This window comes from Aedes aegypti, chromosome 1 (genome assembly GCF_002204515.2).
Source record: "Aedes aegypti strain LVP_AGWG chromosome 1, AaegL5.0 Primary Assembly, whole genome shotgun sequence".
NCBI lineage: Eukaryota > Metazoa > Arthropoda > Insecta > Diptera > Culicidae > Aedes > Aedes aegypti.
Window position 1 is genome coordinate 4945122 of NC_035107.1, and position 24537 is coordinate 4969658.

At 38.9% G+C, this 24537-nt stretch overlaps 1 protein-coding gene across 1 annotated transcript in view; it reads left to right on the forward strand.

Moving 5' to 3' along the window:
• LOC5572379 overlaps nt 1–24537 on the forward strand; it is a 516304-nt gene that overhangs the window by 474875 nt on the left and 16892 nt on the right. The window contains exon 8 of the mRNA XM_021838796.1: nt 7155–7372. Coding sequence (XP_021694488.1) covers nt 7155–7372 — 218 coding nt within the window. The remainder of the gene's footprint in view (nt 1–7154; nt 7373–24537) is intronic.

Below are 24537 nucleotides of genomic sequence, written 5' to 3' on the forward strand. Positions count from 1 at the left end.
ATTTTGCACACAATGAGCTTGTGTTCAAAAACTAGGGAGTTCCTATTATTTCCCACAAATTTTTTATGACAAAATGATAAGCCGTTTTATTCAGTTACTTGCGACGTTTTTCTACCAGTGTAAAATCGACTCAAGTAGTGTTTTGTTTTGATTCGTGATTAAGTCACTTTGTCTCTCCATACAGCGGAGCGGCGAAAGTAGTGGTTAGGTTGCGAAGGTTGAAAATCTTACTTTCGTCGTTTTGTAAATCCGGAAATTAAAGGTTCTAAAAGTGAAAAATCGAGATTGTTTAAAGCGAAACGTGTAGAATTTCGCCAGTGAAACACGTAGAATCGATAAAGTAAAGCTGTATACTTTTTTTACTTGAGTCTGTTTGAATAAGGTTTCGAGTTTTGTCAGATTTGTACTCCAAGGTTGTTGCAAAAAAGGTAATCTCCAGTCATTGAATTTATGGTTAACGAATGGTTTTGCATTCTCTCCCTCGTTTTATAAACCAGATCCTACAAAGGTGTATTTAAATGAATTTAAATACTTAAATGTTCGTAAAATTTCTAGTTTGGAGATCTAGACCTCGGCTTCTAGTGCTCCAATTAACATGAAATTTTAATCGCAGTTCAGACATAGCTTGAATTTTACTTAGCGGGAAATTTACAATGTTTTACACACATTTGTTTAGTTCCCGCATACGGTAAAATAAGACATGACAGATATAAATTAGCAAGCAGGACGAATAAAAGTGCTATTTGGTTATTTGTAGTGTAGTGTAGTAACTTGTACAAGTGTACATAAATTTACAAAACTTTTCTCATGTCATTTCTTTATTTGAAAGTTATTTAGCTTCGGACACATTTTGACGTTTGAGAATCCTACAGCATGCTCGTTTTCTGAACTAGGTAATTGCAGTTACTCCAGGCGAAGTTTTTTTCTCTTAATTTTGATACAATTATAGATCATATTTCAGTTAAAACCTTTATTTAGTCATTTGCCTCATTAATGTCATCTTTTGAACCGAAATTTTTGAAGTGTGCAAACAACCCTATATTGCATAATAATTTACTTAAAAAATCGTACCAGTTGGATTCAAATTTGAAACCATTCGTAGAACAACATTTCGGTAGGGGTTTTAATCCAAAATGGAAGAAACTTATTGTTCTGAGAATTGCTGATACATTTTAGTGTAATACAAAACATTTTTGTACCGGAAAAAATATTGATATTTTTCAACTCATGAACTCATGGTGCGCTATACAGCGTGTCATGTCGGGCGCTGTGTCTGAGGATTCAGAGACAAACCTTTTTATGGTGCCGGAGAAAATTAGAATTGCCTGCATTTAATTTAATGAAATTAGATAACACAACACCGCGACAATTTAATCAACCTTGCACTCGTCTAACAATTTGCACATCAGACCGGCAGCTGTTTTCATGCTTCACTTACATCATAGCAATCCTTTGTTGGAAAACAATAAACAAAACTCGATACAGTGAAATAGAATATTGAATAATTTCAACGACATCCTTCATGAAAGCTTTACTGCGATCGTTTTGAACGAGTCGTTGCGTGCATGCGTTTTTGTTGGAAAAATCAAACTAGTCAAACAAAAACTGTGCCCCTCGACATGTAGATAAACTTTCTGATCTATTTATTTCTTTAAACAATGGAGGAAGAGGTGCACATGAATGAAATCAGCGTTTATTTTTTCGATATAAGTTTAATGGCAAATTCAAGGCAAGGGCAATGGCAAGGGAGCGGAGGAGGTTGATAATTTTTGTTGCAGTTCGAAAACTCCAGTCGGTCGTAAAGGATGTTACCAGTTATCACACCATTTTTATTACACATCGCAAAAGATAGTTTGAACCCAAAAGGACGTTAATTGTTTACAATTCAAAACGTGTCGGGCTTTTGTTGGCATTTTTTTTTATTTAGGTGCACTCCAAGGCTGCAAGGTTTACTGTGCTGGCAAATCAATGGTGCTGACATAACGTCAAACACATTATACGAGCGGAATAGATCATTTTAGACGAGACTAACGTCAATATCTTGCACTGTAAATTTCCATAGGGTAAACAATTCGCCTACTCATCTTCACATTTTCTTGTACTCTAGGCGAAAATTACTTATTGTTCTAGGATAGCTATCTGTTCTGTGATGTTGGGCTACACTCGCGACTAGACCTGTTCACAGGTTAGGCCTGTTCAAGCTGCGTCGCAATAGAATCATCGTTTCAAAAATATGAGATCCATAATGTTCAATGTAGGATAGAAGTGTCCTTGTTCAGGGTGATCCAAAAAATGATTTCTTTATGATAGAAGGTTCCTCCAGGCAGACGGAAATGTTCAAAGATTTGGTAAAACTGAACCCGAAAGTTCGACTTCTGAAAATATGTTCACAAGATTAAAATTCTCCCCTTGATAGTCATAATGTTGTTTATATTCTACAGCAGTCCTTGCCAAGAAAAGTAGGATAAATAATCAATTCTAGATTCTTTATAACCATTCTATAAACTAAGAATCCTTAGAAAATATCATGCCTTTTTTGCTGCTCTTTTACATTATGCTATTTTAGTTTACAACAAATACATGATTTAATTATTTAAGCAGTACCAGTAGTTCATTTTCGTATATTTTGCAGGAAATTAACTACAGTGGGGATTTGTTACAACTCAATAAACATTATACTCAATTTCCAATTAAATATAAAAAATACAATTTCATAATTTGTTCAGGCACTGGGAGGGTAAAATACAAAGACAAGAGTGCCAGCCGGACTCTAGGAAAATGCGCTGTAACATCCTTGTACATGGGAGCATATTTCCGACAGTGGCAATGGATTTGACGCGCCCTTTTTATAACAACCCATCTCGTGGTAAGCTGGACAAGCTTTGAAAATTTCTTTATTATATTTGTTAGATTGTGTTGTTTCAACGAGATTCTCTTTTTTCCGTGGGTTTCGCGTAAGTGTCGCTGCTTACGGGTCCGCTACACCCCCTTTTGGCCCTTTATACAACGGTATTTTGAATTCAAATTAATAATGAAAGTTGACTTTGCTATCCAGTGGAGCCGCATGCAGAGCAAGACTCAAGCTAGGATGGTGGCTATCCACATACATACATACATATAAATAGATGGGGTATCCTATGTGGATCCTAGCATTGCAGTGTAGATCTGAGTATTTTAGTGTGGTATGGATCTTTTGATTCCTTGGTGAATCTTGGAACTGTAGTGTAGACTGTAGGGATTTAGTGTGAATCCTGGGATTGTGATGTGGATCGCCGAATTTCAGTGCGGAACTTGGGATTCAAATGGAGATCCTAGGATTCTAGTGTGGATGCTGGTATTTCAGTGTGGATCTTTTGATTACAATGTGGATGCAGGGATTATAGTATGGATCGTATATTTTTAATGAAGATCCTGGGATTGTAGTGTAGATCGTGAGTGTGGATTTCAATGTGAATCTTTGGACACCAGTGGTGAATCCAGAACTACAGTGTGGATTCAGGTATTCCATTGTGAATCCTAGGATTGTAGAGTAGACCAAAGGATTTCAGAGTGAATCCTGAGACAGCAATGTGGATCATTGGGTGACAGTGTGGATCTTGGTATTCCAGTGTAAGTATTGAGATTCCAGTGTGGATATCGAGATCCTCGTGTAGATCCTGAGAATCCAGTGTGAATCTTTTGATTAAAATGTGGATCCTAGTATTCCTGCCTGGATTTTGGTATTTCAGTGTGGATCTTTTGGTTACAGTGTAAATTTTGGAATTGAAGTGTGGATCTTGGGATATCAGTATGGGTTCTTAGTTTCCAGTGGATTCTGGAACTCTAGTGTGGATGCTGCGATTCCAGTTAGGGTGTTGGGGTTCCAGTGTGGATCCTGATATTCTAGTGGTGATTTCAGTATTGATCTTGAGATTCCAGTGTAGATGCAGTGATGTCAGTGTGGATTTTTTCAGTTTAGGAATTTTGGTGTGGATACTAAGATTCAGGTGTGGCTCCTAGAGTTTCAGTATGGATCTTACGGAATCAATGCGGAATCTGGTATTTCAGTATGGATGCTAAGGTATCAGCGGATCCTTGTGTTACAGTACGAATCTTGGTATTCCAATGTGGATTATAAGTTTGTAGCGCAGATCATAGGATACCATTGGGCAATGCCAATGGGCATCCTGGGATTCCTTTGTGGATCCTGGAATTCCAGTCCTGGGATTTCAATATTGATGCTGAGTTTCCAGAGTAGATTCTGGGACTGGAGTGTGATCCCAGGGTGGATGCTGGGATTAATATATGTATTCTGGTTTTTTTTTTGTGGATTTTGTTATTTTAGTGTGGATTCAGGGTTTCCAGCGTGGATTTAGGTTTTCCGGCGTAAATATTGTAAATCCAGTGTGAATCCTAGGATTGCAATGTGAACCCTAGTGTTTTAGTTTAGATCTTAGGGTTCCAATGTGGATTGTGATACTTTATTGTGGATCCTTGGGTTCTAATGTGAATATTGGGATTCCATTGGGGTTTGTTGTATTGCATCCCGGGACTGTAGTGTGGATCGTAGCGTGATTGTGTGGATCTTGGGATTCCAGTATGGAACCTGAGATTTCACTGGAAATTTTGAATTTCCAATTTACAACCTGATATATCAATGCGGATATTGGTAAACCAGTGTGAATTTTGCGCAGATGCTGAGATTCCAGTGTCGATCCTGGGATTTCTGTAACTACCTGGGATTCCGGTTTGGATTTCGGTATGTTAATGCGGATTCTGGATTTCCAGTGTGGATATTGGGAGTCCAGTGTTATACCTGTGATTCTAGAGTGAACTTTGGGTTTCCAGTATTTTAGTGTAGATCCTGGGATTTCACTATGGATCCTTATAATAATTGGGTTACCAGCGAGGATTTTGAGTTTCCTTGGATTCCAGTGTGAATCCTGGGATGACAGTATAAATGCTAGATTTCTATTGTGGATTTTAGGATTTCAGTTTGACTGCTGGTATTCCAGAGAGAAAGGTTAAATGGGAATCGTAGGATCCTGGGCTTTCAGTACAGCTGCCTTTAGGAATCCTGTGAGAGTTATACTGAAATACTGTGCAAACGTTGTGGAAATACTGCGGAAATGGTGAGCTCATCGGTTGAAAATACAGTGGGAACTGTACTGGAAATTTGGAATTCTTGTGAATATCCTATTGAAATGGTCGATATATCAGGATAATTTGCATTAACTATAAGCCTACAATATCCGCTAAGATATATAACTAGAAAGAACAGCCTTTGAATAAAAGAAGGAAAAATCACTGATGAATGTGTTAGCCAATTTGAAAACGTAGTAAATGATCAAATGTTATTTCGACCTAACGATCCTTTCGGCCTAACGGCATTGGGCCTAATGGCTTTCGGCCTAACGACCTGCACCCGTTTTGTAATTTTATTTGATGCACAAACATTTGCGAAAATATTCAAGTCTTTCTAATGATTCAATATATTATATGCAGATTATCCACTGTGTACTGCAAATTTTTTTTGTTCATGAAAAAGACGGTTTTTGAATTATCTTATAATTTGGGCGTTAATGGGTTAATAACTTAAAGGTGTACTTATAAAAGTGTTCAAATTGATGGTCCACAAACTTTTTTTATGCTGGAAAATCTTCAAGTCGCTAATGGAAAAATTTCATCGCACTTGAACTTGAAGTCGAGTCTAGTTACATGACACTGAAGGCGGCCTTACAGATGAGGTCAAAAGACGTGCTGTCAAAGGATACAAAATCTAGTGAAATTGAATGGTATGGTACTTAATTCGGGCTATTATTTATTTGAAGGTTTTCCATTAAAAGCTCGTAGATTTATTGTCAAAATTGTTCCTTTTTCTACAACAAAACAATTCATTTACCGTTTTGTCTCAAATGCCGAACGTCACTAATATTCTGAACATTCGATTTTTTCTTGACAAGATGATCCAGTTCTTTCATGAGTCAAGTCATCGCATTTAAAAGCTGTGAAAATTTCAATACTTCATTGAAATTACCACTTTTTGGAATATAAGTCATGTTCAGAATTTCAGACAAAATGGTATTTCGAAATGAGAACGAATAATGAAGAACTATGCTCGAATGCTTCGTAAAAACAAAAAACGAATTTTTGGAGCTTTGAAGCGTTTGACGAGATGGTTCCGTGCAATTTATGAAATGAACATATAAATTCATGACCATTTTATAAAGTCGCTGTATCTCGAGATTGCCTCGAGCACAAATATTTTATATTGTGAATAAAAATGGTGAGATATCTTGAGTGATATGAACGAAGTCTTGTTTTGCAAAATGAAAATTTGAAGAACGTTTTTCAATGTAAGGGTATTTGGTCAATTTTCTCCATACATACTTCAAGCTCGTTCGAGTTAGCGGATTCCGCTAAAGTTTTCACAATAGCTTCCAAGGGTTTATATGAACAATTTTGGGTGGTGTAACCAAAGACGTCAATGATGTAACTTAAGATTTTCACAGTTTTATTTTTCATATAACAATGGGCCACCTTAAGCATACGCTTGTGCCCTTGTTCTAAGGGAGGGACGATTCGACACAAAACGATCATTTGAAAAGTTTTCACGTCCTCCCTCCCTTTTGCTGTCAAATATCGACTCCAAGAGTCACGACGGAAATTATTTTAGTTTTATTTTTCTCAGTCAAAAAAGTTGCTCCAAATAGTGGAAAGTTTTCGAACGGGTAAAACAATCGTAGCAGCCGGGTAACAGCTTGTTGGGTTGGAGTGGGGTCGCCCGGCATGCTGCGATTTGGCTTGTTGGGTAGGACGCATGTCAAGATTTGTTGAAAACCACATTTTGAATAGCTGATTTTTATTGTAATAAATTGCGGCAACTGAATCTTAACTAGAACTTTGGAATCGAACCCACGTCAACACGTTTCTATAGAACCAGAAATCATTCCAACTTTTCTCGTTCGAAAAATCGAGTGGGTAGACCCTTCCATTCCAGCCAAAGTAACAAGGAAACGTCTCACCCTTCGAGAATCTAATCGCTCACGTATGCACGTCCCTTGATTGACCTAATTCGATTAAAACTTGGGAACCTTTCTCCACAACCGGGTTCAGAAAGGAACGGTTCTAATTGACATTTCGACATCTCTCTCCTTCTCGTTTCTCCCACACAGCAACGTTTACGAGCACAAAAATCGACGGCACGTGAATGACGCCACCGCCGAGAGGAAGATGCACCGGATATCGGCCAGCTACAGTCAGCTGGCGATTCGAATTACGGAAGCCCTCACCAACAACGTTGGCCGGATAGAGATCACCTGCCTGGCGACGATTCCGGCCCGCGTGGAACCCGGTGAACAGTACGCCGACTACAAGACGTCACTTATCAAGCGTGAGTATCTGGGATCGAAACATAAATTAGATAGTTGTTCGTTGCTAGGGCACAAATCACAGCCTACTTTGCTGTGCGTAGGCGTTCGAAATCTTCAGATCGCATATTTCTCAACGCAGCAATCATTGGTGTAGGTAGGATTTTTTTCTGGAGGTGGGTTAAGGCGAAGTAGGCCGTCATTGAAGTTTGCTCGCGTCGTTGATGGTTGTTGCTAATTCATCTCACTATTTCGAATCAAAGAAAATCAGTTGGTTTTGCACTGACACACCTAAAAAAGTATCAGCATACTTTATGCATGTTAGCGCGTACAGTGATCCTTTTTCAAGTCAATATAGACTTACACTTTGAAATGCAAGCTGAAAAGTCATTATTGTTGCCAAAACAAAAGACGGGCTACTTAGCCTTAAGACTCAAAAATCCATTATTTGATAATCAGCAATCAATCAAAAATAGTTTTTTTCATTCATAATTAAAAAAATCCGCGTAAACATCTTTCATCGCATAACAGATAGCAAGTGCAACACAGTGATAGATTTTCGTAAACATTGCTTAAACTTTAAGCAAAAAAAAAAACTGTTTTTAAAAATTTGTAAAATTATGATGACGCCAGAATGTTCTTTTTTGTTACTAAACACTCAATATCATGAGAATGTCTGAAAAAGGGGTGGGTGATAGCCTCCTGGTCCCCTCTAATTCTACGCCAATGTTCACAATGGTAGAACCACCATCATCATCATCATTATTATCGCTTTTATGGCCATCGTTTCCATTCCTTTTAACCGGAGTGCTGCCTTTGTCCCAACATCGTGGCCATCGTCATCATCATCTCGATACCAGTTGGCGACCCCTTTGCAGAAAGCTACAGAGTAAAAAATCAGACCTTCTAGATCTAGAACGATGGCCCCAACTGGCGGTGGAAAGGCACATTTTTCTAAAGGAAAATATCTTTTATTTCTGTCCCGCCTTCCGCCGGACTTAGTCTCCTCCTCCTGCAACCCTCCCCACTTCTTGAACAGGAAACCACCTCGAGAACGAAAGGAGCATTGCATCATCATGCTTCTATAAAATATTCTTTTCTGGCTCGTTTACTTCCATCGGACAACCTACCGCAGCCGAACAGCCTCCTAACGTTTTTTCATTCCTCGGATCCAAGCAACCTGGCATTTTGAAAGAAACGCAGCAGCACTAAAAATGCGCTGAAAAAGTTGTAGTTTCCTTTCCGTGAAGGGCGGTGCGACCACCACCAAAGCCCTCCATTTTCTATGTGTTTAATAATTTTCTTTTATTCTTTTACGCTTCACCGAGAGTGGTTTCCCCCGACAACCGGCAGCGTACTGAAGCAGCGAAAGGATTGCCTCCTGAGCAGTGATTTTCCTGTTTCTTCAGTTTGAGTTGCTTCGGTTGGTGCGTTGCTTTGAGCGCAGAAGTAAAAAAAAACAATAGTGGCTGTAACTTTCAAGATATGAAATAATGCCGCAGCAGGCGGGGAGCGCAAAAGTTGTTGAAAGTGTATGGTAGTTGTCCGAAATGGCATGGAAGCAGTAGTTATGGTTGTCATGGGGATTTACCGGAAAACGATAAGTTTAAAGTGAATTTATTAGCGATGTGGACAGTGTTGATAGACTCACACTCAAAATCTCAATCAATACGCTCTCCCGTGAGAGCAAACTCATTAGAGATCTGCTTCGCAAATCTCACGTTTGAGATTTTGATGCAAAATCAACTCAATCAAAAATGATTCAGTCGTAAAACCCGACATAAATTCGGGAAACCCGAATGTTGTTGTTTACGTTAGAAAGGATTAACATAATTTTACCAGACTAACAAGAAATAATTGCCGTGTGTGAGTAAACCAGCCCTGTCGTCGTAAATTTTGAGCTTCTTAGTCGTCTCCATTTGAGGGGACGCTGCTATAGCCCAGAGGGCGCTTCAACTTTCAGGCGTTAATGAGGGTGTTTCATAACAAAAATTTTAATACCAAATACCTAAATATGTATCCAAACACACAAAAGCCAATATGTAACAACATTGCTTTGTTTACAAAAAATTGGTCTGTGAATTTCTCACAATTTGTACTAAGAGATGTACGCGTTCTTTACATGTCAATGTTGTAGAGAAGGTGCTCAAATTAGAATAAATATTTTAGTTTCATAATGAATAGAATTTGGTACACATTATCTGATTAAAGAAGTTCAAAAAATAACATGCAACTACAACGCGTTGTGAATTGAACTAAGAGCAGGACAAGCGAGGTGGTGCTTCGGAAGACAATTCTTAAAAATTGCAAAAAAAAATATGGTAAATACGTCCCAGAATGATATCTGACATCCTCTAGTGGTTTTCTACCAAATTGCAAAAAATATTGTACACAACTCGATATAGAATTCTTTATTACAATAATCGTCGAAATTAACCCCTCTACCGGCAGCTTCATTTTTTACCGCTAAAAAATATTCAAATCGCGATAACTTTTTTGTTCCTCGATATTTTTGCATCATTTTTTCAAAAGATCTCAAAAAACTCTTCTAGTTTAAGAATCCGTGTCGATATTAATCATTGCTGATCTAGTTTTGAAAATATTCCGATGTTCCTTGGGGGACCGACATTCTTCATATAAAATGTCTTTGGCGGCCATTTTGTTTTTGGTCAATTTATCAAAAAAATAAAATGTGTACTATACAATGACAGGAAATAAGGAGCTACCCTGAAAAAATCATACAAATCTGTTCAGCATTCTTCGAGAAATCTGAAAATTACGAAATGAGGTTTTTTAGAGTTTTCAAGATCTGTATTTGTCCAGCGCGGTACCAAAAACATAAATGCTCATTACTCTATGTTAACGTATCATTCCGTGGAGTAAACATTCGAATACGATAAAAATTCTGTTGCCTGAGATATTCAAGTGGGTTATGGCCAAGCGTCGGTCCCTCAAGGAATTTTGGAATATCTCCGGATCTAGATGACCAATTATTAATATCGACACATATTCTTAAACTGCAAAAATATAGAGAAACAAATAAGTTAACGCATTTTGAATATTTTTTTAATGGTAAAAAATGGAGCTGCCGGTAGAGGGGTTAATCAACTCGGCAAGCTTCGTTGGGTAAATATACGATTCGTTCTGTAAAAATCATCATTCTGCAACAAAACTACTATGTTGTAAATGAAATCGCTTAAGCTACAATTGGTACGCGTGTATCAGTAATTTTCCCTCGTAACAGTTACTCTAGAACTTTTCTTCATTTTAATATGTCTATTTTCAAGACTACTTCCATTGGTTTATCTACTACCCAGACAACCACAATGTACGTATAACGAAATCACCTTTTGCGTTATGCGATGCTTATATACGCAAAGTTTCACGTATAAGATGTTGCGAAAAGGCCTTATACGTACAAAATGGAGGCGATATATGTGCACATTTTATATGATGAAAAACAACATGCAATGCGAGTGTGTAAATTTTATTGCGATTCAGTCTGTGCTCTTATGCGACTTAATTTATGATAACAATGTTGATTTGAAAGCTGCTACGGATTGGTCCGACTTACTTTGTAGTTGTATACGGGACGAAACAAAACGTACATATGAACTCAGAAAACAGCGTTTTATGCGAGGAAACTCATCGATCAAACGATATCATCCACCATGTAGTGCGGGTGTGATGAAACTTGTGTAAATAAACGACTTTGCACGTACACTGTTTTGCGACTTCTGGTTGTCTGGGTACTGGAACAGGACGGCAACTCCTGATGAAAGGGAACTCATTTTTTGCGGAAACCTTATTTTTTATATGACTTTTTGATCAGATAAAAAGCACAGGATGGGCACCAAATTAACAAATTGAAATTCCAGCTTTTTTCCCGGTTCTTTATTTTGCTAATAATACTTTAACTCAATTTAAATCTCTCAATTTTTTTCATGGAAATGAAGGGACTTCTAAAGCAAATAACTTTGAGGTAAACATGAAACAAAGCCGCATATGTAGAAGCACCATATTTATTCAACACTTAGTCATTTTTTTAGAGACATACTCTAAGGGACTGTCCATTAACCACGTGGTCATTTTTTCTGGGATACCAGGGGGGTCTCTCCCATTCGTGGTTATTTGTTCACACAAAAATTTTAAGATTTATATAGATCATGGTCTTCGGTCAAACCCCCCAAACTATGTTCAGTAACTCAAGGTATTTTTCCAATACGTTTAAGTGCCAAAATCTTCTAAATTAATTTATTTAATTTTGACTCAAAACATTGAGTCAAAACAGTTTGGGAAAAGTTCAAAAAATGTTATTCATGATAATAGTGAAAAGATTAAAACATTATTTCGAAACACGGCTAGCGGTGTTGAAACATTTTTCAAATACATAGTGTATTAAAGCAGAAAAAATCAAAGCATTCCAAATTACTCGCTCAAATTCACGAATGCTGAATTACAACATATTCTAACATAACGATTTTCCACAATTTCTGGTTTGTCGGTTTATAGCTCGAAAATGTTCTTTCAAAACAATTTTCCCGGTTACCATCTCCAATTCTCGCCCAGTGAACCACGTATCGTATAAGAATGTGCATCCAAAATCACATATTCATGCGTCCAAAATCAGAATCACACAAGATGCCATATTAAGCGTTATCAATGTCAATACAAGTTGTATATAAATCCCCAATACGATTAATAAACGACAATCTGTGTTGACAACAAAACATGTCGTAAATAGTGCAACATAGAATCGCGTTATGTTATTTAAACTGACAGATCATATATCAATCCAGAAAGCATCGTATGAAATCGCAATAACTTGGCAAAAATTGCCATCCACATTTGGCATCTGCTGACGATGGGCTTCAAAGAACAACAAAGTATGTGTCGCTGCACATGAAACATGTATTAATATTGGCAAATAATCACCCGTTCGATATACAACCCTTGGTGGTACAGTGGTTAGGTACCTGATTCCTGGTACAGAGGTCCCGCGTTCGTGACTCGTTGGAAACTTTTTTTTTATTTTCATCCAAATTTTGTGGCATCGTATATCTGATCGCAAAAACTCCGAAAAAGTCGTGCCAAGTACGCATATAGCCTCCACTTTGGTAGGTTTATAGCCTTTTCGTGCATTCTATACGATTGAATTAATTCATATAGAATGATGTATAACAAAAGTTATACCAACCAAAATGTTGACTGGGCGGTTTTCCAGTCTTTTTCCCGGTGGAATCGAATTCCCGTCTTTTTTCCCGCTTTTCCCGTTTTTTCCGGTTCTGTGCCACTCTGAGAGCAGAAATTTAGCAAATCAACTAAACTAGAGGTGATCTATCCACGAAAAAATAGCAGTTTTTTTCTTAGCTAGCTTTTTGATGGTGACCTCAGAATTCAAAACGAGCGATGCACTTTTGGTGAAAACATGTTTTTCATGATAAATTTGGCGGCCAAATTTAAAATGGCCACCAATACTATTTCATTTGAAAGCTACATATTCCTACATGCGATGCCACTAAGTTTGCTTTGTGTTTCGGGGGATATCTGAGAAGAAAGACAATTGAAGAAATACCTTAACTTTATACAAAAACTACCTTCCCTACAAAATGCTTAGCTAGCTATCTAGCGTACGAGGATTCTACATTGGACGGATTTCACGCTAACTCGACAAAGGGATTGGCAGCACCCCTTCAGAATTCAATGAAACTTTCTGGGTGTGAAGACTATGTGAAACTAAGATACATTACATATTTTGTTTTTTTTTCAAAATCGATCTAGACTAACATTTGGAAAGGGTCAAAGTTTTTTTTTACTTTTTTTATAAACCCGTATAACTCGAAAACGGTAAGACCTACAAAAAAGTGTTGTATGGGGGGGCTGTCGTGAAATTTCCTGACGTTTTGGAAAAACCATTGAAAAAATAAAAACACATTTTCTACACTGAACAAAAATATGATTCAAAACTTAAGAGTCGATTTAAAAACAATGGCCATTTCAGATTTTGATCATCCTTAAGCAAAATACGACTAAAAGTCGTTTATACTTTGCAAATTGGGCATATCTAAGGGAAAAAAGTTTTTCTAACAACGAATTTTTCAAGTCCAAAGCTGAATTTATTTTTCAAAGATTTTGTTCTAAACCGTCAAATATGATCGTGTTCTCAAGTGATAAATGAGTTTGAATCAGAAATAAATTGTATTTTTTATTGAGAATAGTTAAAAACGGAATTATGCAGTGATTATGTTTTTTAAATGAAGGCAATCTATGGATTTCGCCTCTGCCTATGAGAAAATCAACTCCGTCTAACAATCCGACGGATTTTTATGGTTCGAAAGATTGCAAACATTGAAAAGGAACAACCTGATCCATACCCCATTAAATTTTCTTCTAGAAAATACTACTAAACGTACCTGCGTTACAAGCCAGATGAATAAGAAATAATGTTTGTATTGTTATCTACCTAAAATGTCCGTTAACGACTTGAGTTACTCAACAATCACCGCGTGAGTGTATAGAAAGATATGTATTTATCTTATAATTGTCGTTCTACCTATGCATATAACTATTTAAGCTTGATGTCAATAAAACTCTTTTCATTTTATCTAAGTCATTGATATGAATTAACCAAAACGCATCTCCTCTAATTTTGGCCTATTCTAGCGAACTAAAACAAAAATTGTAACGATATGTGCTGATGGCGGTCAGGTTTCTCAACCATAACCGACGCAACTTTTCTTTTTTTTTACAAAATAGGGTGCAAAGGCAAGTTATAAAGTAGAACATACTAATACATATTTATAGAGATTTTTAAGATTTAATTTATAGAATATTTGATTGTGTTTGAACGTGAAGTAAAGTATGAAGCAGACTTGATATGATTAAAAAAATAAACGGAAACTTTTGTTCACAAAAACAATTTGAAGTTTCTTTAAACATGACATCTAGAAAATTTAAACGTTTTTTTGGGAGAGGTTTTCAAACTTCAGTCAAATATATCGCTTCATTTTAAAATCAATTGTCGCTCTTGAAGTGATTTAAAAGTGCAAAACAGTTGACAATTGCTTTGGATTTATATATATTTCCCTATGATTTTGTATAGTTGTTTTGCGTTGGATCTTTTAGTGGGTTTGAGAATTGACAATTTTTGTACAGGTGGCTGTTCAAACTCATTTCAAACATGCTGGTTTTGAAGCATGCTTGATAAAGAACTTTTGTCACTTTTATTTACAAACTAGCGGTTCCGCAAACTTTGTCTTGCCATCAGTAGGCTATTGAAAAACGCCATGAAACGTCCCGAACAAAATGACAGTCAGCTCCGTTCGCTCCCTGTTTTTCGACTTTCCCGTTGAATATCCTATTCTTTTCATATACGTAAACACGTCGAAACACTCAAGGATCATATATATGGAAGAATTTTCAAAATCCAATAAACCGTTCTCAAGCCATTTCGTGACATACAAACACCATTCCATTTTTATTTATATAGATAGATCATTGGCCCAAAACGAATAAGGATATTAACTAACTGTTTTAGAACATATAATCGGGGTAAACTGCACCAACCGCCGTAAACTGTTTACTACAGTTAACTCTCCCTTACTCGATATTCCGTATCTCGATATCGAGTTAGAGAACCATAGTAAAAGTTGGTTTTCATGGCTAACTCGATGGTCCCTTGGAACGCAGTTGCACTGCTTTTGTGTTCTGTAACTCGATACTTCCCTAACTCGATGGTCCCTTCAATATCGAGTAAGGGAAAGATGACTGTATGTATATTATGTTTTGAAGTTTTTTTCCAGGTTTAAATTTTCATATATCTCATCAAACTTCAAGAGATTATTTGATCGATATTGTTCCACTAATGCTAGAGATATCGTAATAATTTCAACATTTCCACGTCGAAAAAGTAATTAATACCAGAGAGATACCAGAATATCAGAATTTATTGGTGACAAGAGGGTGTACGGGTTGGAAATTTCTATTGATTTCTACAGGGCGTTAAGATACTCCAGGGTGTTTATACAGTTCAAAAATGTCGATTGATGTCCAACAAAACGTCCTGATCTATGTGGACTAAGGTCAAGGGCGTTCTACATTGCATTAAGATGATGTATACATGAAACAAGATCAAATTACTTCACGAAGAGGATAAAACTCGACCAGTTCGTTTGATATCATACAAAGTGTTAAGATGCAGCTGATCTACGTATGATACGGTCAAATTCTCCAGGGCGTAGATACCGCTTAGAATTTGCAACTGATTACAACCAGAGCGATGAGATGCACCTGATCTACATGAAACAAGGTCGAATTACTCCAGGGCGTTGATAATGTTTGGAATTTTCAATTCATGTCTCACAGGGCGTTAAGATGCACTTAATCTACATAGAATAAGTCAAATTACTTTAGTGCGATTATACAGTTCGAAGATAATCCAGATTGCAAAAATCTATGTGGAATAAGGGCAAATTACTGCAGGGCGTTGATACAGCTGGAACAATTGATGCTTTACAGGGCGTTAGGATGAATCTGATCAGATTATATCAGATTACTCCATGACGTTGATGAAGCTTTTTTTTCAACTGATGTCCTACAGGGATGTTAATATGCACTTGATCTACATCCGATAAAGTCAAAATACTACATGGTGTTAATACAGCTAGGAAATTACGATGAATTTTCTACAGGGCGTAAGGATACTCCACATCTCACAAAGATCTATGTGAGATAAACTCAAATTACTCCAGGATGTTCATGCAGCTTGATGGATTGATGTCATATAGGGCATTGAGATACATCTGATCTACGGGAAAAAAATCAAAATACTACAGTGCGTTGATAAAGCTTAGAGTTTTCAATTGATATCCAGGGCGTTGAGATGGACTTGATCTATATAACATAAGCTCAACATAATCCAGGGCGTTGATACAGCTTGGAAATTTTGATTGATTTTCTATAGGGTGTGAAGATGCTCCAGCTCTCACAAAGATATGTGTGGAATAAACTCATTTTACTTAAGGGCATCGATACAGCTTGATTAATTTATGTTATACAGAGCGTTAAGATGTTACTGATCTTCGTGGAATATTGTCAGATTACTCCAGGGCGTTGAAAAACTTGTAATTTTCATTTTATGCCCTATATATGCCCTGTACACTTGACCTACATAGAATAAAGTCAAATTACTCAACGGTGATGATACAGCTCGGAGATGCTCCAGGTCTCGCATAGTTATATGCGAAATATAGTCAAAATACCCCAGGGTGTTTATAGTATACCAGACATCATGTATACGCGCTTCATATCAAGAGCTTGAGATCAGCTTGCCATGAGCCCGCAAAAATAATCGCGCGCTTGAGCACGTGCTATGGTGAGACACATTTTTTCAGATCTCGTGTAGCAATGTACTAGCTCAAACGATCACATCTGCACTGGCTCATGCGCCGTCTCATGAGAAAATCTCAATGTGACAGTGCATTTGAGCCTCGCAGGCGAAAGTTTCAGAAGCAAGGAAAAGGTATCAAACCATCGATTAAACTGCCCGTAGGCAGTTTGAAAGGACTGACACCGTTCAACGCGGATGAGGTTATAGCATTCGAATTGAAAAACTTGTACTGGCCCCCGAAGAATCATAGGCATAGACCGGAGCCGTATGCTTCCGTGGGGCTATTGTACTAGGCAAACATAACTGCATAAAAGTACTCCTAGTAAGCGCATGTGACGAGCCTCACGAGATGTTTCATGAGACTCGCTCACTAAGATATATTTTGTACGTATCCGCATCTCGTGTCTCACATAATCTGTGAGCTGCGATATGAAACATCGCATGGCACACTAGCTCATTTGGGTATACATGAGAAACACGACACTCTGGTTTATACAGCTGGATCGGTTAATGTCATACAGGGCGTTGAGATGCATCTTATCTACGTGAAATAATGTCAAAATACTCCTGGGCGTTGATAATGCTCGGATTTTTCAATTGTTTCACAGGACGTTGAGATGCACTTGATCTACATAGGATAAAGTAAAAAAACGCCAGGGCGTTAGACATTGATACAGCTAGGAAATTTCGATAGATTCTCTCCAAAGCGTAAAGACGCTTCAGGTGATCTGCATGGAATAAGGTCAAAATAATCTAGGGTGTTGATAAAGCTTGTAATTTGCAATTCACGTTTTACAGGGCGTTAAGGTGCACCTGATCTACATGGAATAAGGTCAAGTTATTCCAGGGTGTTGACTAAGCTTGAAGCTTACAATTGATTTTCTACAGGGCGTTAAGACGCAACTGATCTATACAGTACTAGGTCAGACTACCTCAGGGTGTTTATACAGCTTGGAATTATCAAATGATGCCATACAGGGCGTTTACATGCAGCTGATTTATGTAAGACAAGGTCGTATTATGTCAGTGCGTTGATACAAGTCGACAATTTCGATTGATGCCCTACAGGGCGTTAGGTTGCACCTACATTAGGCAAAGTCAAATTACTTCTGGTCGATGATACAGCTTGAATTTTCAATTGAAGTCGTGCAGAGCGTTGAGAAAAAATCTCAGAAAAAGCTTCTTAGTCGTTGACTAAGCGCGACTAAGCAGGACGACAGGGCTGTGAGTAAACTGTGGAAATACGAGACAATGAGTTAAAAAGGAGAACCAACTCATCCATGATTTTTTTGACTGCTGAGTTGCATGATTGACAACTCACGCATGAAAAATCTCAAGCGTGAGTTGTGAGAAAAAGATTTTTTCACAACACTGGATGTCGATGACATATGAATGCTTAAATACTAGCTCACAGTGTTACATTGTAAAGTTATAATTAAATACGTATAGAACTTCTACATTGGACTCTCGTTTTTCGAAATAAGACGAAGATATGTAAATGAAAACAACTCGTAAACAAGTAGATAAACATATATTGTAAGAAAAGCTTTTGTCGTTTAGGTTTTGTTAACAACAGATTTGTTTATTTAAATCTGGTTACATTTTTCTACACAGAAGCTAAAAGGGTTGTCATTAGACTGATGCAGGTTTTGAAGTTTTTGCTCGCCTATGCTTAAACAGTATGAATTATGATCAAAATAATTCCTCCAAAATTTTGGGTGATTTGGATTTGGTTGTGCAAACGCCATTTGAAGTTTATAAGGAAATTACTATGGAAAAAGCATTTTTTTTGTGTTCTGTCTTCTAACTGCTCGTCATAATATTATACAGAAAAAAAATTCTTCTCATGTAAAATCTTCCCAGCTACAACTTTTTCAAAAACCACATTTTGATAGGACGTAAAGTCTAAATCATGCTGAGATGATCATCCAATTACTTTCAGAGCAACACTGCTTTTTTGCTGTAGAACATAGTAGCCTGGATTACTTTGATCTATTCTTCCCGCCTGGAGCACCACTGTTGCCTGCCGAGAAGTTGGTTATGCATGCAAAATGCAAACCCAATTTATGATTCTGAATAGCAATTTATTCTGACGTCCAATCAAAATGTGGTCTTCGGCTGTCCATCCTCTTGAAGGGACATATGCATCATCCACAGCCCGACGGTCAATCCCGATGATGTCGATAGCGTCCGCAAATCCAAGGAACATATGAGAACGTCTGATAATGGTTCCGCTTCTCTTTACATCGGCTTTCCTGATAGCACTTTCCAGCGCTACGTTCAACAACAAGTTAGAAAGAGCGTCACTCTGTTTCAATCCAACTAAGGTTACAAGCGATGACAAAATCTCGTTCATCAACCGCACACATGATTTCGGCTTTTCAAGCGTTGTACGAATCAGTTTAATTAGCTTCGCCAGAAAGCCATGTTCGGACATAATTTGCCTCAACTCGTTTCCCTTCACTGAATCATATGCTGCTTTGAAATCTACAAACAGATGATGAGTCAGCAAGTTGTACTCCCGAAATTTATCTACGATTTGTCGCAGAGTATATATTTGATCCGTCTTTGATCGGCCTTCTCGAAAACCAGCTTGGTATGCGTTGACAGGGACTCTTCATTCATTTATTTAGTTAACATCTAGACAGATAACACTGAATCAACAATTACACGCCACAACACTCAGATCGTGGCCGCATCTCTCCATCCTCGGTTCTGCCCCGCGCTCGCCAAATCGATACGCACTTGATCCGCCTACCTAGCTCACTGCGCTCCACGCCTCCTTGTACCGGATCCGAGGCGAACACCATCTTCGCAGGGTTGCTGTCCTTCATTCTTGCAACATGCCCTGCCCATCGTATCCTTCCAGCTTTGTCCACCTTCTGGATACTGGGTTCGCCGTAGAGTTGGGCGAGCTCATGGTTCATCCTGCGCCGCCACACACCGTTCTCCTGCACACCGCCGAAGATCGTCCTAAGCACCCGACGTTCAAAGACTCCAAGTGCTTGCAGGGCCTCCTCGAGCATCGTCCACGTTTCATGCCCGTAGAGGACTACCGGCCTTATGAGCGTTTTGTACATGGTACATTTGGTGCGGGCGTGAATCTTTTTAGACCGCAGTTTCTTGTGGAGGCCATGGTAGGCCCGACTTCCACTGATGATGCGCCTCCGCATTTCACGGCTAACGTTATTGTCAGTCGTCAGCAAGGATCCAAGGTAGACGAACTCGTCGACCACCTCGAACGTATCCCCGTCTATCGTAACACTGCTACCTAGGCGAGCCCTGTCGCGCTCGGCCCCACCAGCTAGCATGTACTTTGTCTTGGTCGCATTTACCACCAGTCTGACTTTTGCTGCCTCACGTTTCAGGCGGGTGTACAGGTCTGCCACCTTTTCAAATGTTCGGCCGACGATGTCCATATCATCCGCGAAGCAAACAAATTGACTGGATCTCGTTAAAATCGTACTCCGGCTGTTAAGCCCGGCTCTCCGCATAACACCTTTTAGCGCAATATTGAACAACAGGCATGAAAGTCCATCACCTTGTCGTAGTCCCCGGTGGGATCCAAACAAACTGGAGTGTTCGCCTGAAACCTACACTCAATTTTGCACACCTTCCATCGTCGCTCTTATCAGTCTCGTGAGCTTCCCGGGAAAGCTGTTCTCGCCCATTTTCCATAGCTCTACGCGGTCGATACTGTCGTATGCCGCCTTGAAATCGATGAAAAGGTGATGCGTTGGGACCTGGAGGATTTGCTGTACAGTAAAGATATGGTCCGTTGACGATCGGCCGTCAACGAAGCCGGCTTGATAACTTCCCACGAACTCGTTTATTACGGGTGACAAACGACGGAAGATGATCTGGGATAATACTTTGTAGGCCGCATTTAGAATGGTGATCGCTCGTAAGTTCTTACAATCTAACTTGTCGCCTTTCTTGTAGATGGGGCATATTACCTATTCCTTCCACTCCTCTGGTAGCTGTTTTGTTTTCCAGATTGTGCCTATCAGCCGGTGCAGACAAATTGCCAGCCTCTTCGGTCCCATTCTTATGACTTCAGCTCCGATTGTCCAAGTGCTGCTTCCACCTTTCGATTACATCATGCTCGTCCGTCAAAATGCTCCCATCTTTATCCTTGAAGAACATCTTGGCTCGCGGCAAGAAGACGTTGCGGGATTCATTAAGGTTCTGATAGAACTAGTAGGGTTTCTTGAAACCGGCACAGCTGTGAAATCTCCTCGCACTCCGTCTTCTCCAGGCGGAGTTTTTTCTCACGAAAGAGGTGGATCTGCTGTTGCCCTTTCCATCTATAACGTTCCACGTTCTGCCGGGTTCCTTACTGTGGCATGACCGCCTCCAGAATCGGCCTTTTTCGAAAGATGCTACTGTGTGCTACTCCATTACTCTGCGCGTCATGCTCTACAGGCGGACCGGTTGGAAAGGAGTTTCCTGAATCCGCCTAATTAAAATCTTGGTGGAAACATGGAGGACTTTTTATTCTATTTGATGAAATACCTATAGGAATTCTCGGGTGAATCTCTGTAGGAATTTATAGAGGAATTCTTTCGGAGGCCCAGAACGAATCTCTGAAGAAATTTCAAATGGGATAACTGAAGGATCACCTGGAAAAATCATAAGAATAATTCATGTAGTGAATTTCCTGAAAGTATTCCTGAAGGAAACTCACGAGGAACTCTATTTCGTTTAGTGAATTTCAATTTCAAGTAGTGAATTTCCTGGGAAAATTCCTGAAGGAAACTCTTAAGGAATCTTTATAGGTATTCCTCTCTCTCTTCTTGGCATTAACGTCCACACTGGGACAGAGCCTGCTTTTCAAATTAGTGTTCTTATGAGCACTTCCAAAGTTATTAACTGAGAGCTTACTGTGCCAATGACCATTTTTGCATGCGTATATCGTGTGGCAGGTACGAAGATACTCTATGCCCTGGGAAGTCGAGAAAATTTCCAACCCGAAAAGATCCTCGACCGGTGGGATTCGAACCCACGACCCTCAGCTTGGTCTTGTTGAATAGCTGCGCGTTTACCGCTACGACTATCTGGGCCCCATAATTCATAAAGTTATTATTTGTGGAATCCTCCGACAAATTTTCGGTGGAGTCTCCGAAAGATTTCCTGGAACGATCTCTGGAAAAAATCTAAAAAAAATACCTAGAATATTATCGAAAGCACTACTTGAGGGATTTCTCGAGAAGTTATTAGGGAAATTTCTGAAGTAATCCTGTAAGACGAAGTAGGCCGTCATTGAAATTTGTACGCGTTGTTGATGATTGTTGCTAATTCATCTAACGATTTCATATCAAAGAAAATCAGTTGGTTTTGCACTGACACACCTGAAAAAGTATCAGCATACATTATGCATGTTGGCGCGTACAGTGAAACTTTTTCAAGTCAATATAAACTATCAAGGCTGAGTTTTATCACTTTGAATGGCAAGCTGAAAAGTCATCATTGTTGCCAAAACGAATGACGGGCTACTTAGCCTTCAGAATCTGCCATAGAGTAACCTTGGGTTTCCCGGGAAGAATTTTTGAAGCAATATAAGGAAAAATTGCTTGAAGAATTTTCGGAAGAGTCTCTGAAGGAGAAATAATTCCTGGAAATGTTTCCTGATGAATCCTTTAGTTTGATGGAGACCTTTTTGGTGAAATCGCTGGAGGCATTTCGACAGGAACTTCCGGCAAAATCGCTCTAGCAATCTCTGTAGATATATTTTTACCAACAAACCAGGAGCATTAAAATGGGGAACAGTTTACAGCCCAAATTCTCAATTTCGAAGCATAGCCTGCTTCGATAATCAATTCTTTACCTCTCTCATTTTATAATAGATTAGGCACAGAAAATAGTAGTTTACGGAACAAGTTGCAGAATGATGATTTTTACAGCACGAGTCGTAAATTTATCCTACGAGGCTTACCCAGGGTATCAGAAATTGTATAGCAATGCATTCACCATTGCTTTACAATTTCTGAAAATTAGTTGTGTTATGATTCATTACGCAACTCATAACAGTTGCGTAATGAGAAAGCGTTGCGTAATAAATCATTACAGCACTGGTTTCAGTTACGTAATGACTATTCCCGCACTGCATAGGTCTCTGCACTGTTTTGATTTTGTATGCGATTTTGACGTTTGCTGGCCTGGTTGTTTACATATTTTTTGTAAGAATGAAAGAGAGGAAGATTATTGTGCAGTGACCCATACCTCAGTGCAGGAAGGTAGGCCGTTTCATGACAGATTGGCGTGATGAAATACAGCCTATTACGATTAGAAATTGCAAAAAGTAGCTTACCAAAGTGATCACAGATGAAAAGTTGGAAACGAAAAAAAAATTTACTAGATTGATTTTCATGAACTACGTCTTTTGTTATGCTTCTTTTCCCTGTCGTAAAAAAATGGTGCAAAAATGTTCGAAATGTGCCTTCCTACGCTGTGCCACGCTCATAATTTTATATCGGTTTTGTAAAAAAAACTTCGCATCACATACTTCCAACGAAAAAGCAAACAATACATGTACATTGAGCAAAAACATTCGTTGCTCCAATGAACCGGAGATCGTCCCACTTCATTTTCCACCTTGTTGATGCCATTCATCACAGCCGTACCATCAGTTCCCTCAACCCGGACGCTGACACGTAAACTTGACTAATTACGCTCAATATTTCTCGCCATCGTTTCTCCCCGGCATGTCGCTTGTTTTCATTCAAGTGGACGAGTAATTGAAAATTTAACATAATTTTCTCTTAGCGAAATGGGGAGAAAATATATTGAACAGCACTCCATCAATGTTGCAAGCAGGACATTGCCTATAGCTTGTGGGGCACCAATTGGGAAATGGTTGACGACAAGAGGAGGACAAGAGGGACTTCACACTCAAGTGATTAACGGCTTGACGGCGTGGAGTCGTTTTTTTTTTCTTGCTCTTCAAAGGTCAACGGTAATGGAGCAAGGATTTAATCGATGGACTGATGAATAAACAATGACCGAAAACAGATCCAGGGAGAAAAATGGTGAATCATTATTTACTCACCACCAAAAGTAGCATTTTTCGGGGAAACTTTTGTGACTTTCGTTCGTGCCTAGGTTTCAGAGTAGAGCAGAGTGTGCTGTTGTGTACTCTCAAATCATGACGTGCTTCGATTTGGCAACGTGGTGCTAAACTTTCCAGATAAACAATAACGATCGACCTCACCGCGGAAGCACCGCCTACTGTCATTGGCTTCCCGACGGCGAGAGGCAATATTTATTGTTACCTCAGCAAACGACAACCGAACGAAGCGGCTTTCAGTTAATAAAGTTGGCTTTGCCGTTTTCCCGAGAACTTGACAAGTCAACAGAAAGCTTCTCAATTACGCTTTGTCAGCTCTTTACTACTCTTGTTCAGCTTCAAGCAGCAGGCCTTACGCGCGCATCCACTTGGCACAAGAGGATTCTCCTTACCAGCGCTGAAAAAGTATCCTAATTTTCTCCGCATTTTAACTCCACTCGGGGCAAGTAAAATGAGAATAGCAGACGCAGCTCAAAAAAAGGAACTTTAGAACAAAATGTCTTTCTCATTACGCTAAAAGCAATTAAGGTCCACCACCGTAGATCATCATTTCTAGCGAAAGGCACCCAGAAGGCACACGAAGGCACATCACGTCGGAGCGTTACATCGAACTGCTGCAGAACATGGCTCCCTTCATCAACCATTCTGTCAGTGCTTTGTCGGAGAGGAATTTCCTTTTGTTTTTTGTTCTACTCGGCTCCAAAACCACTCCCACACCTGCCGCCAGGCCAGTT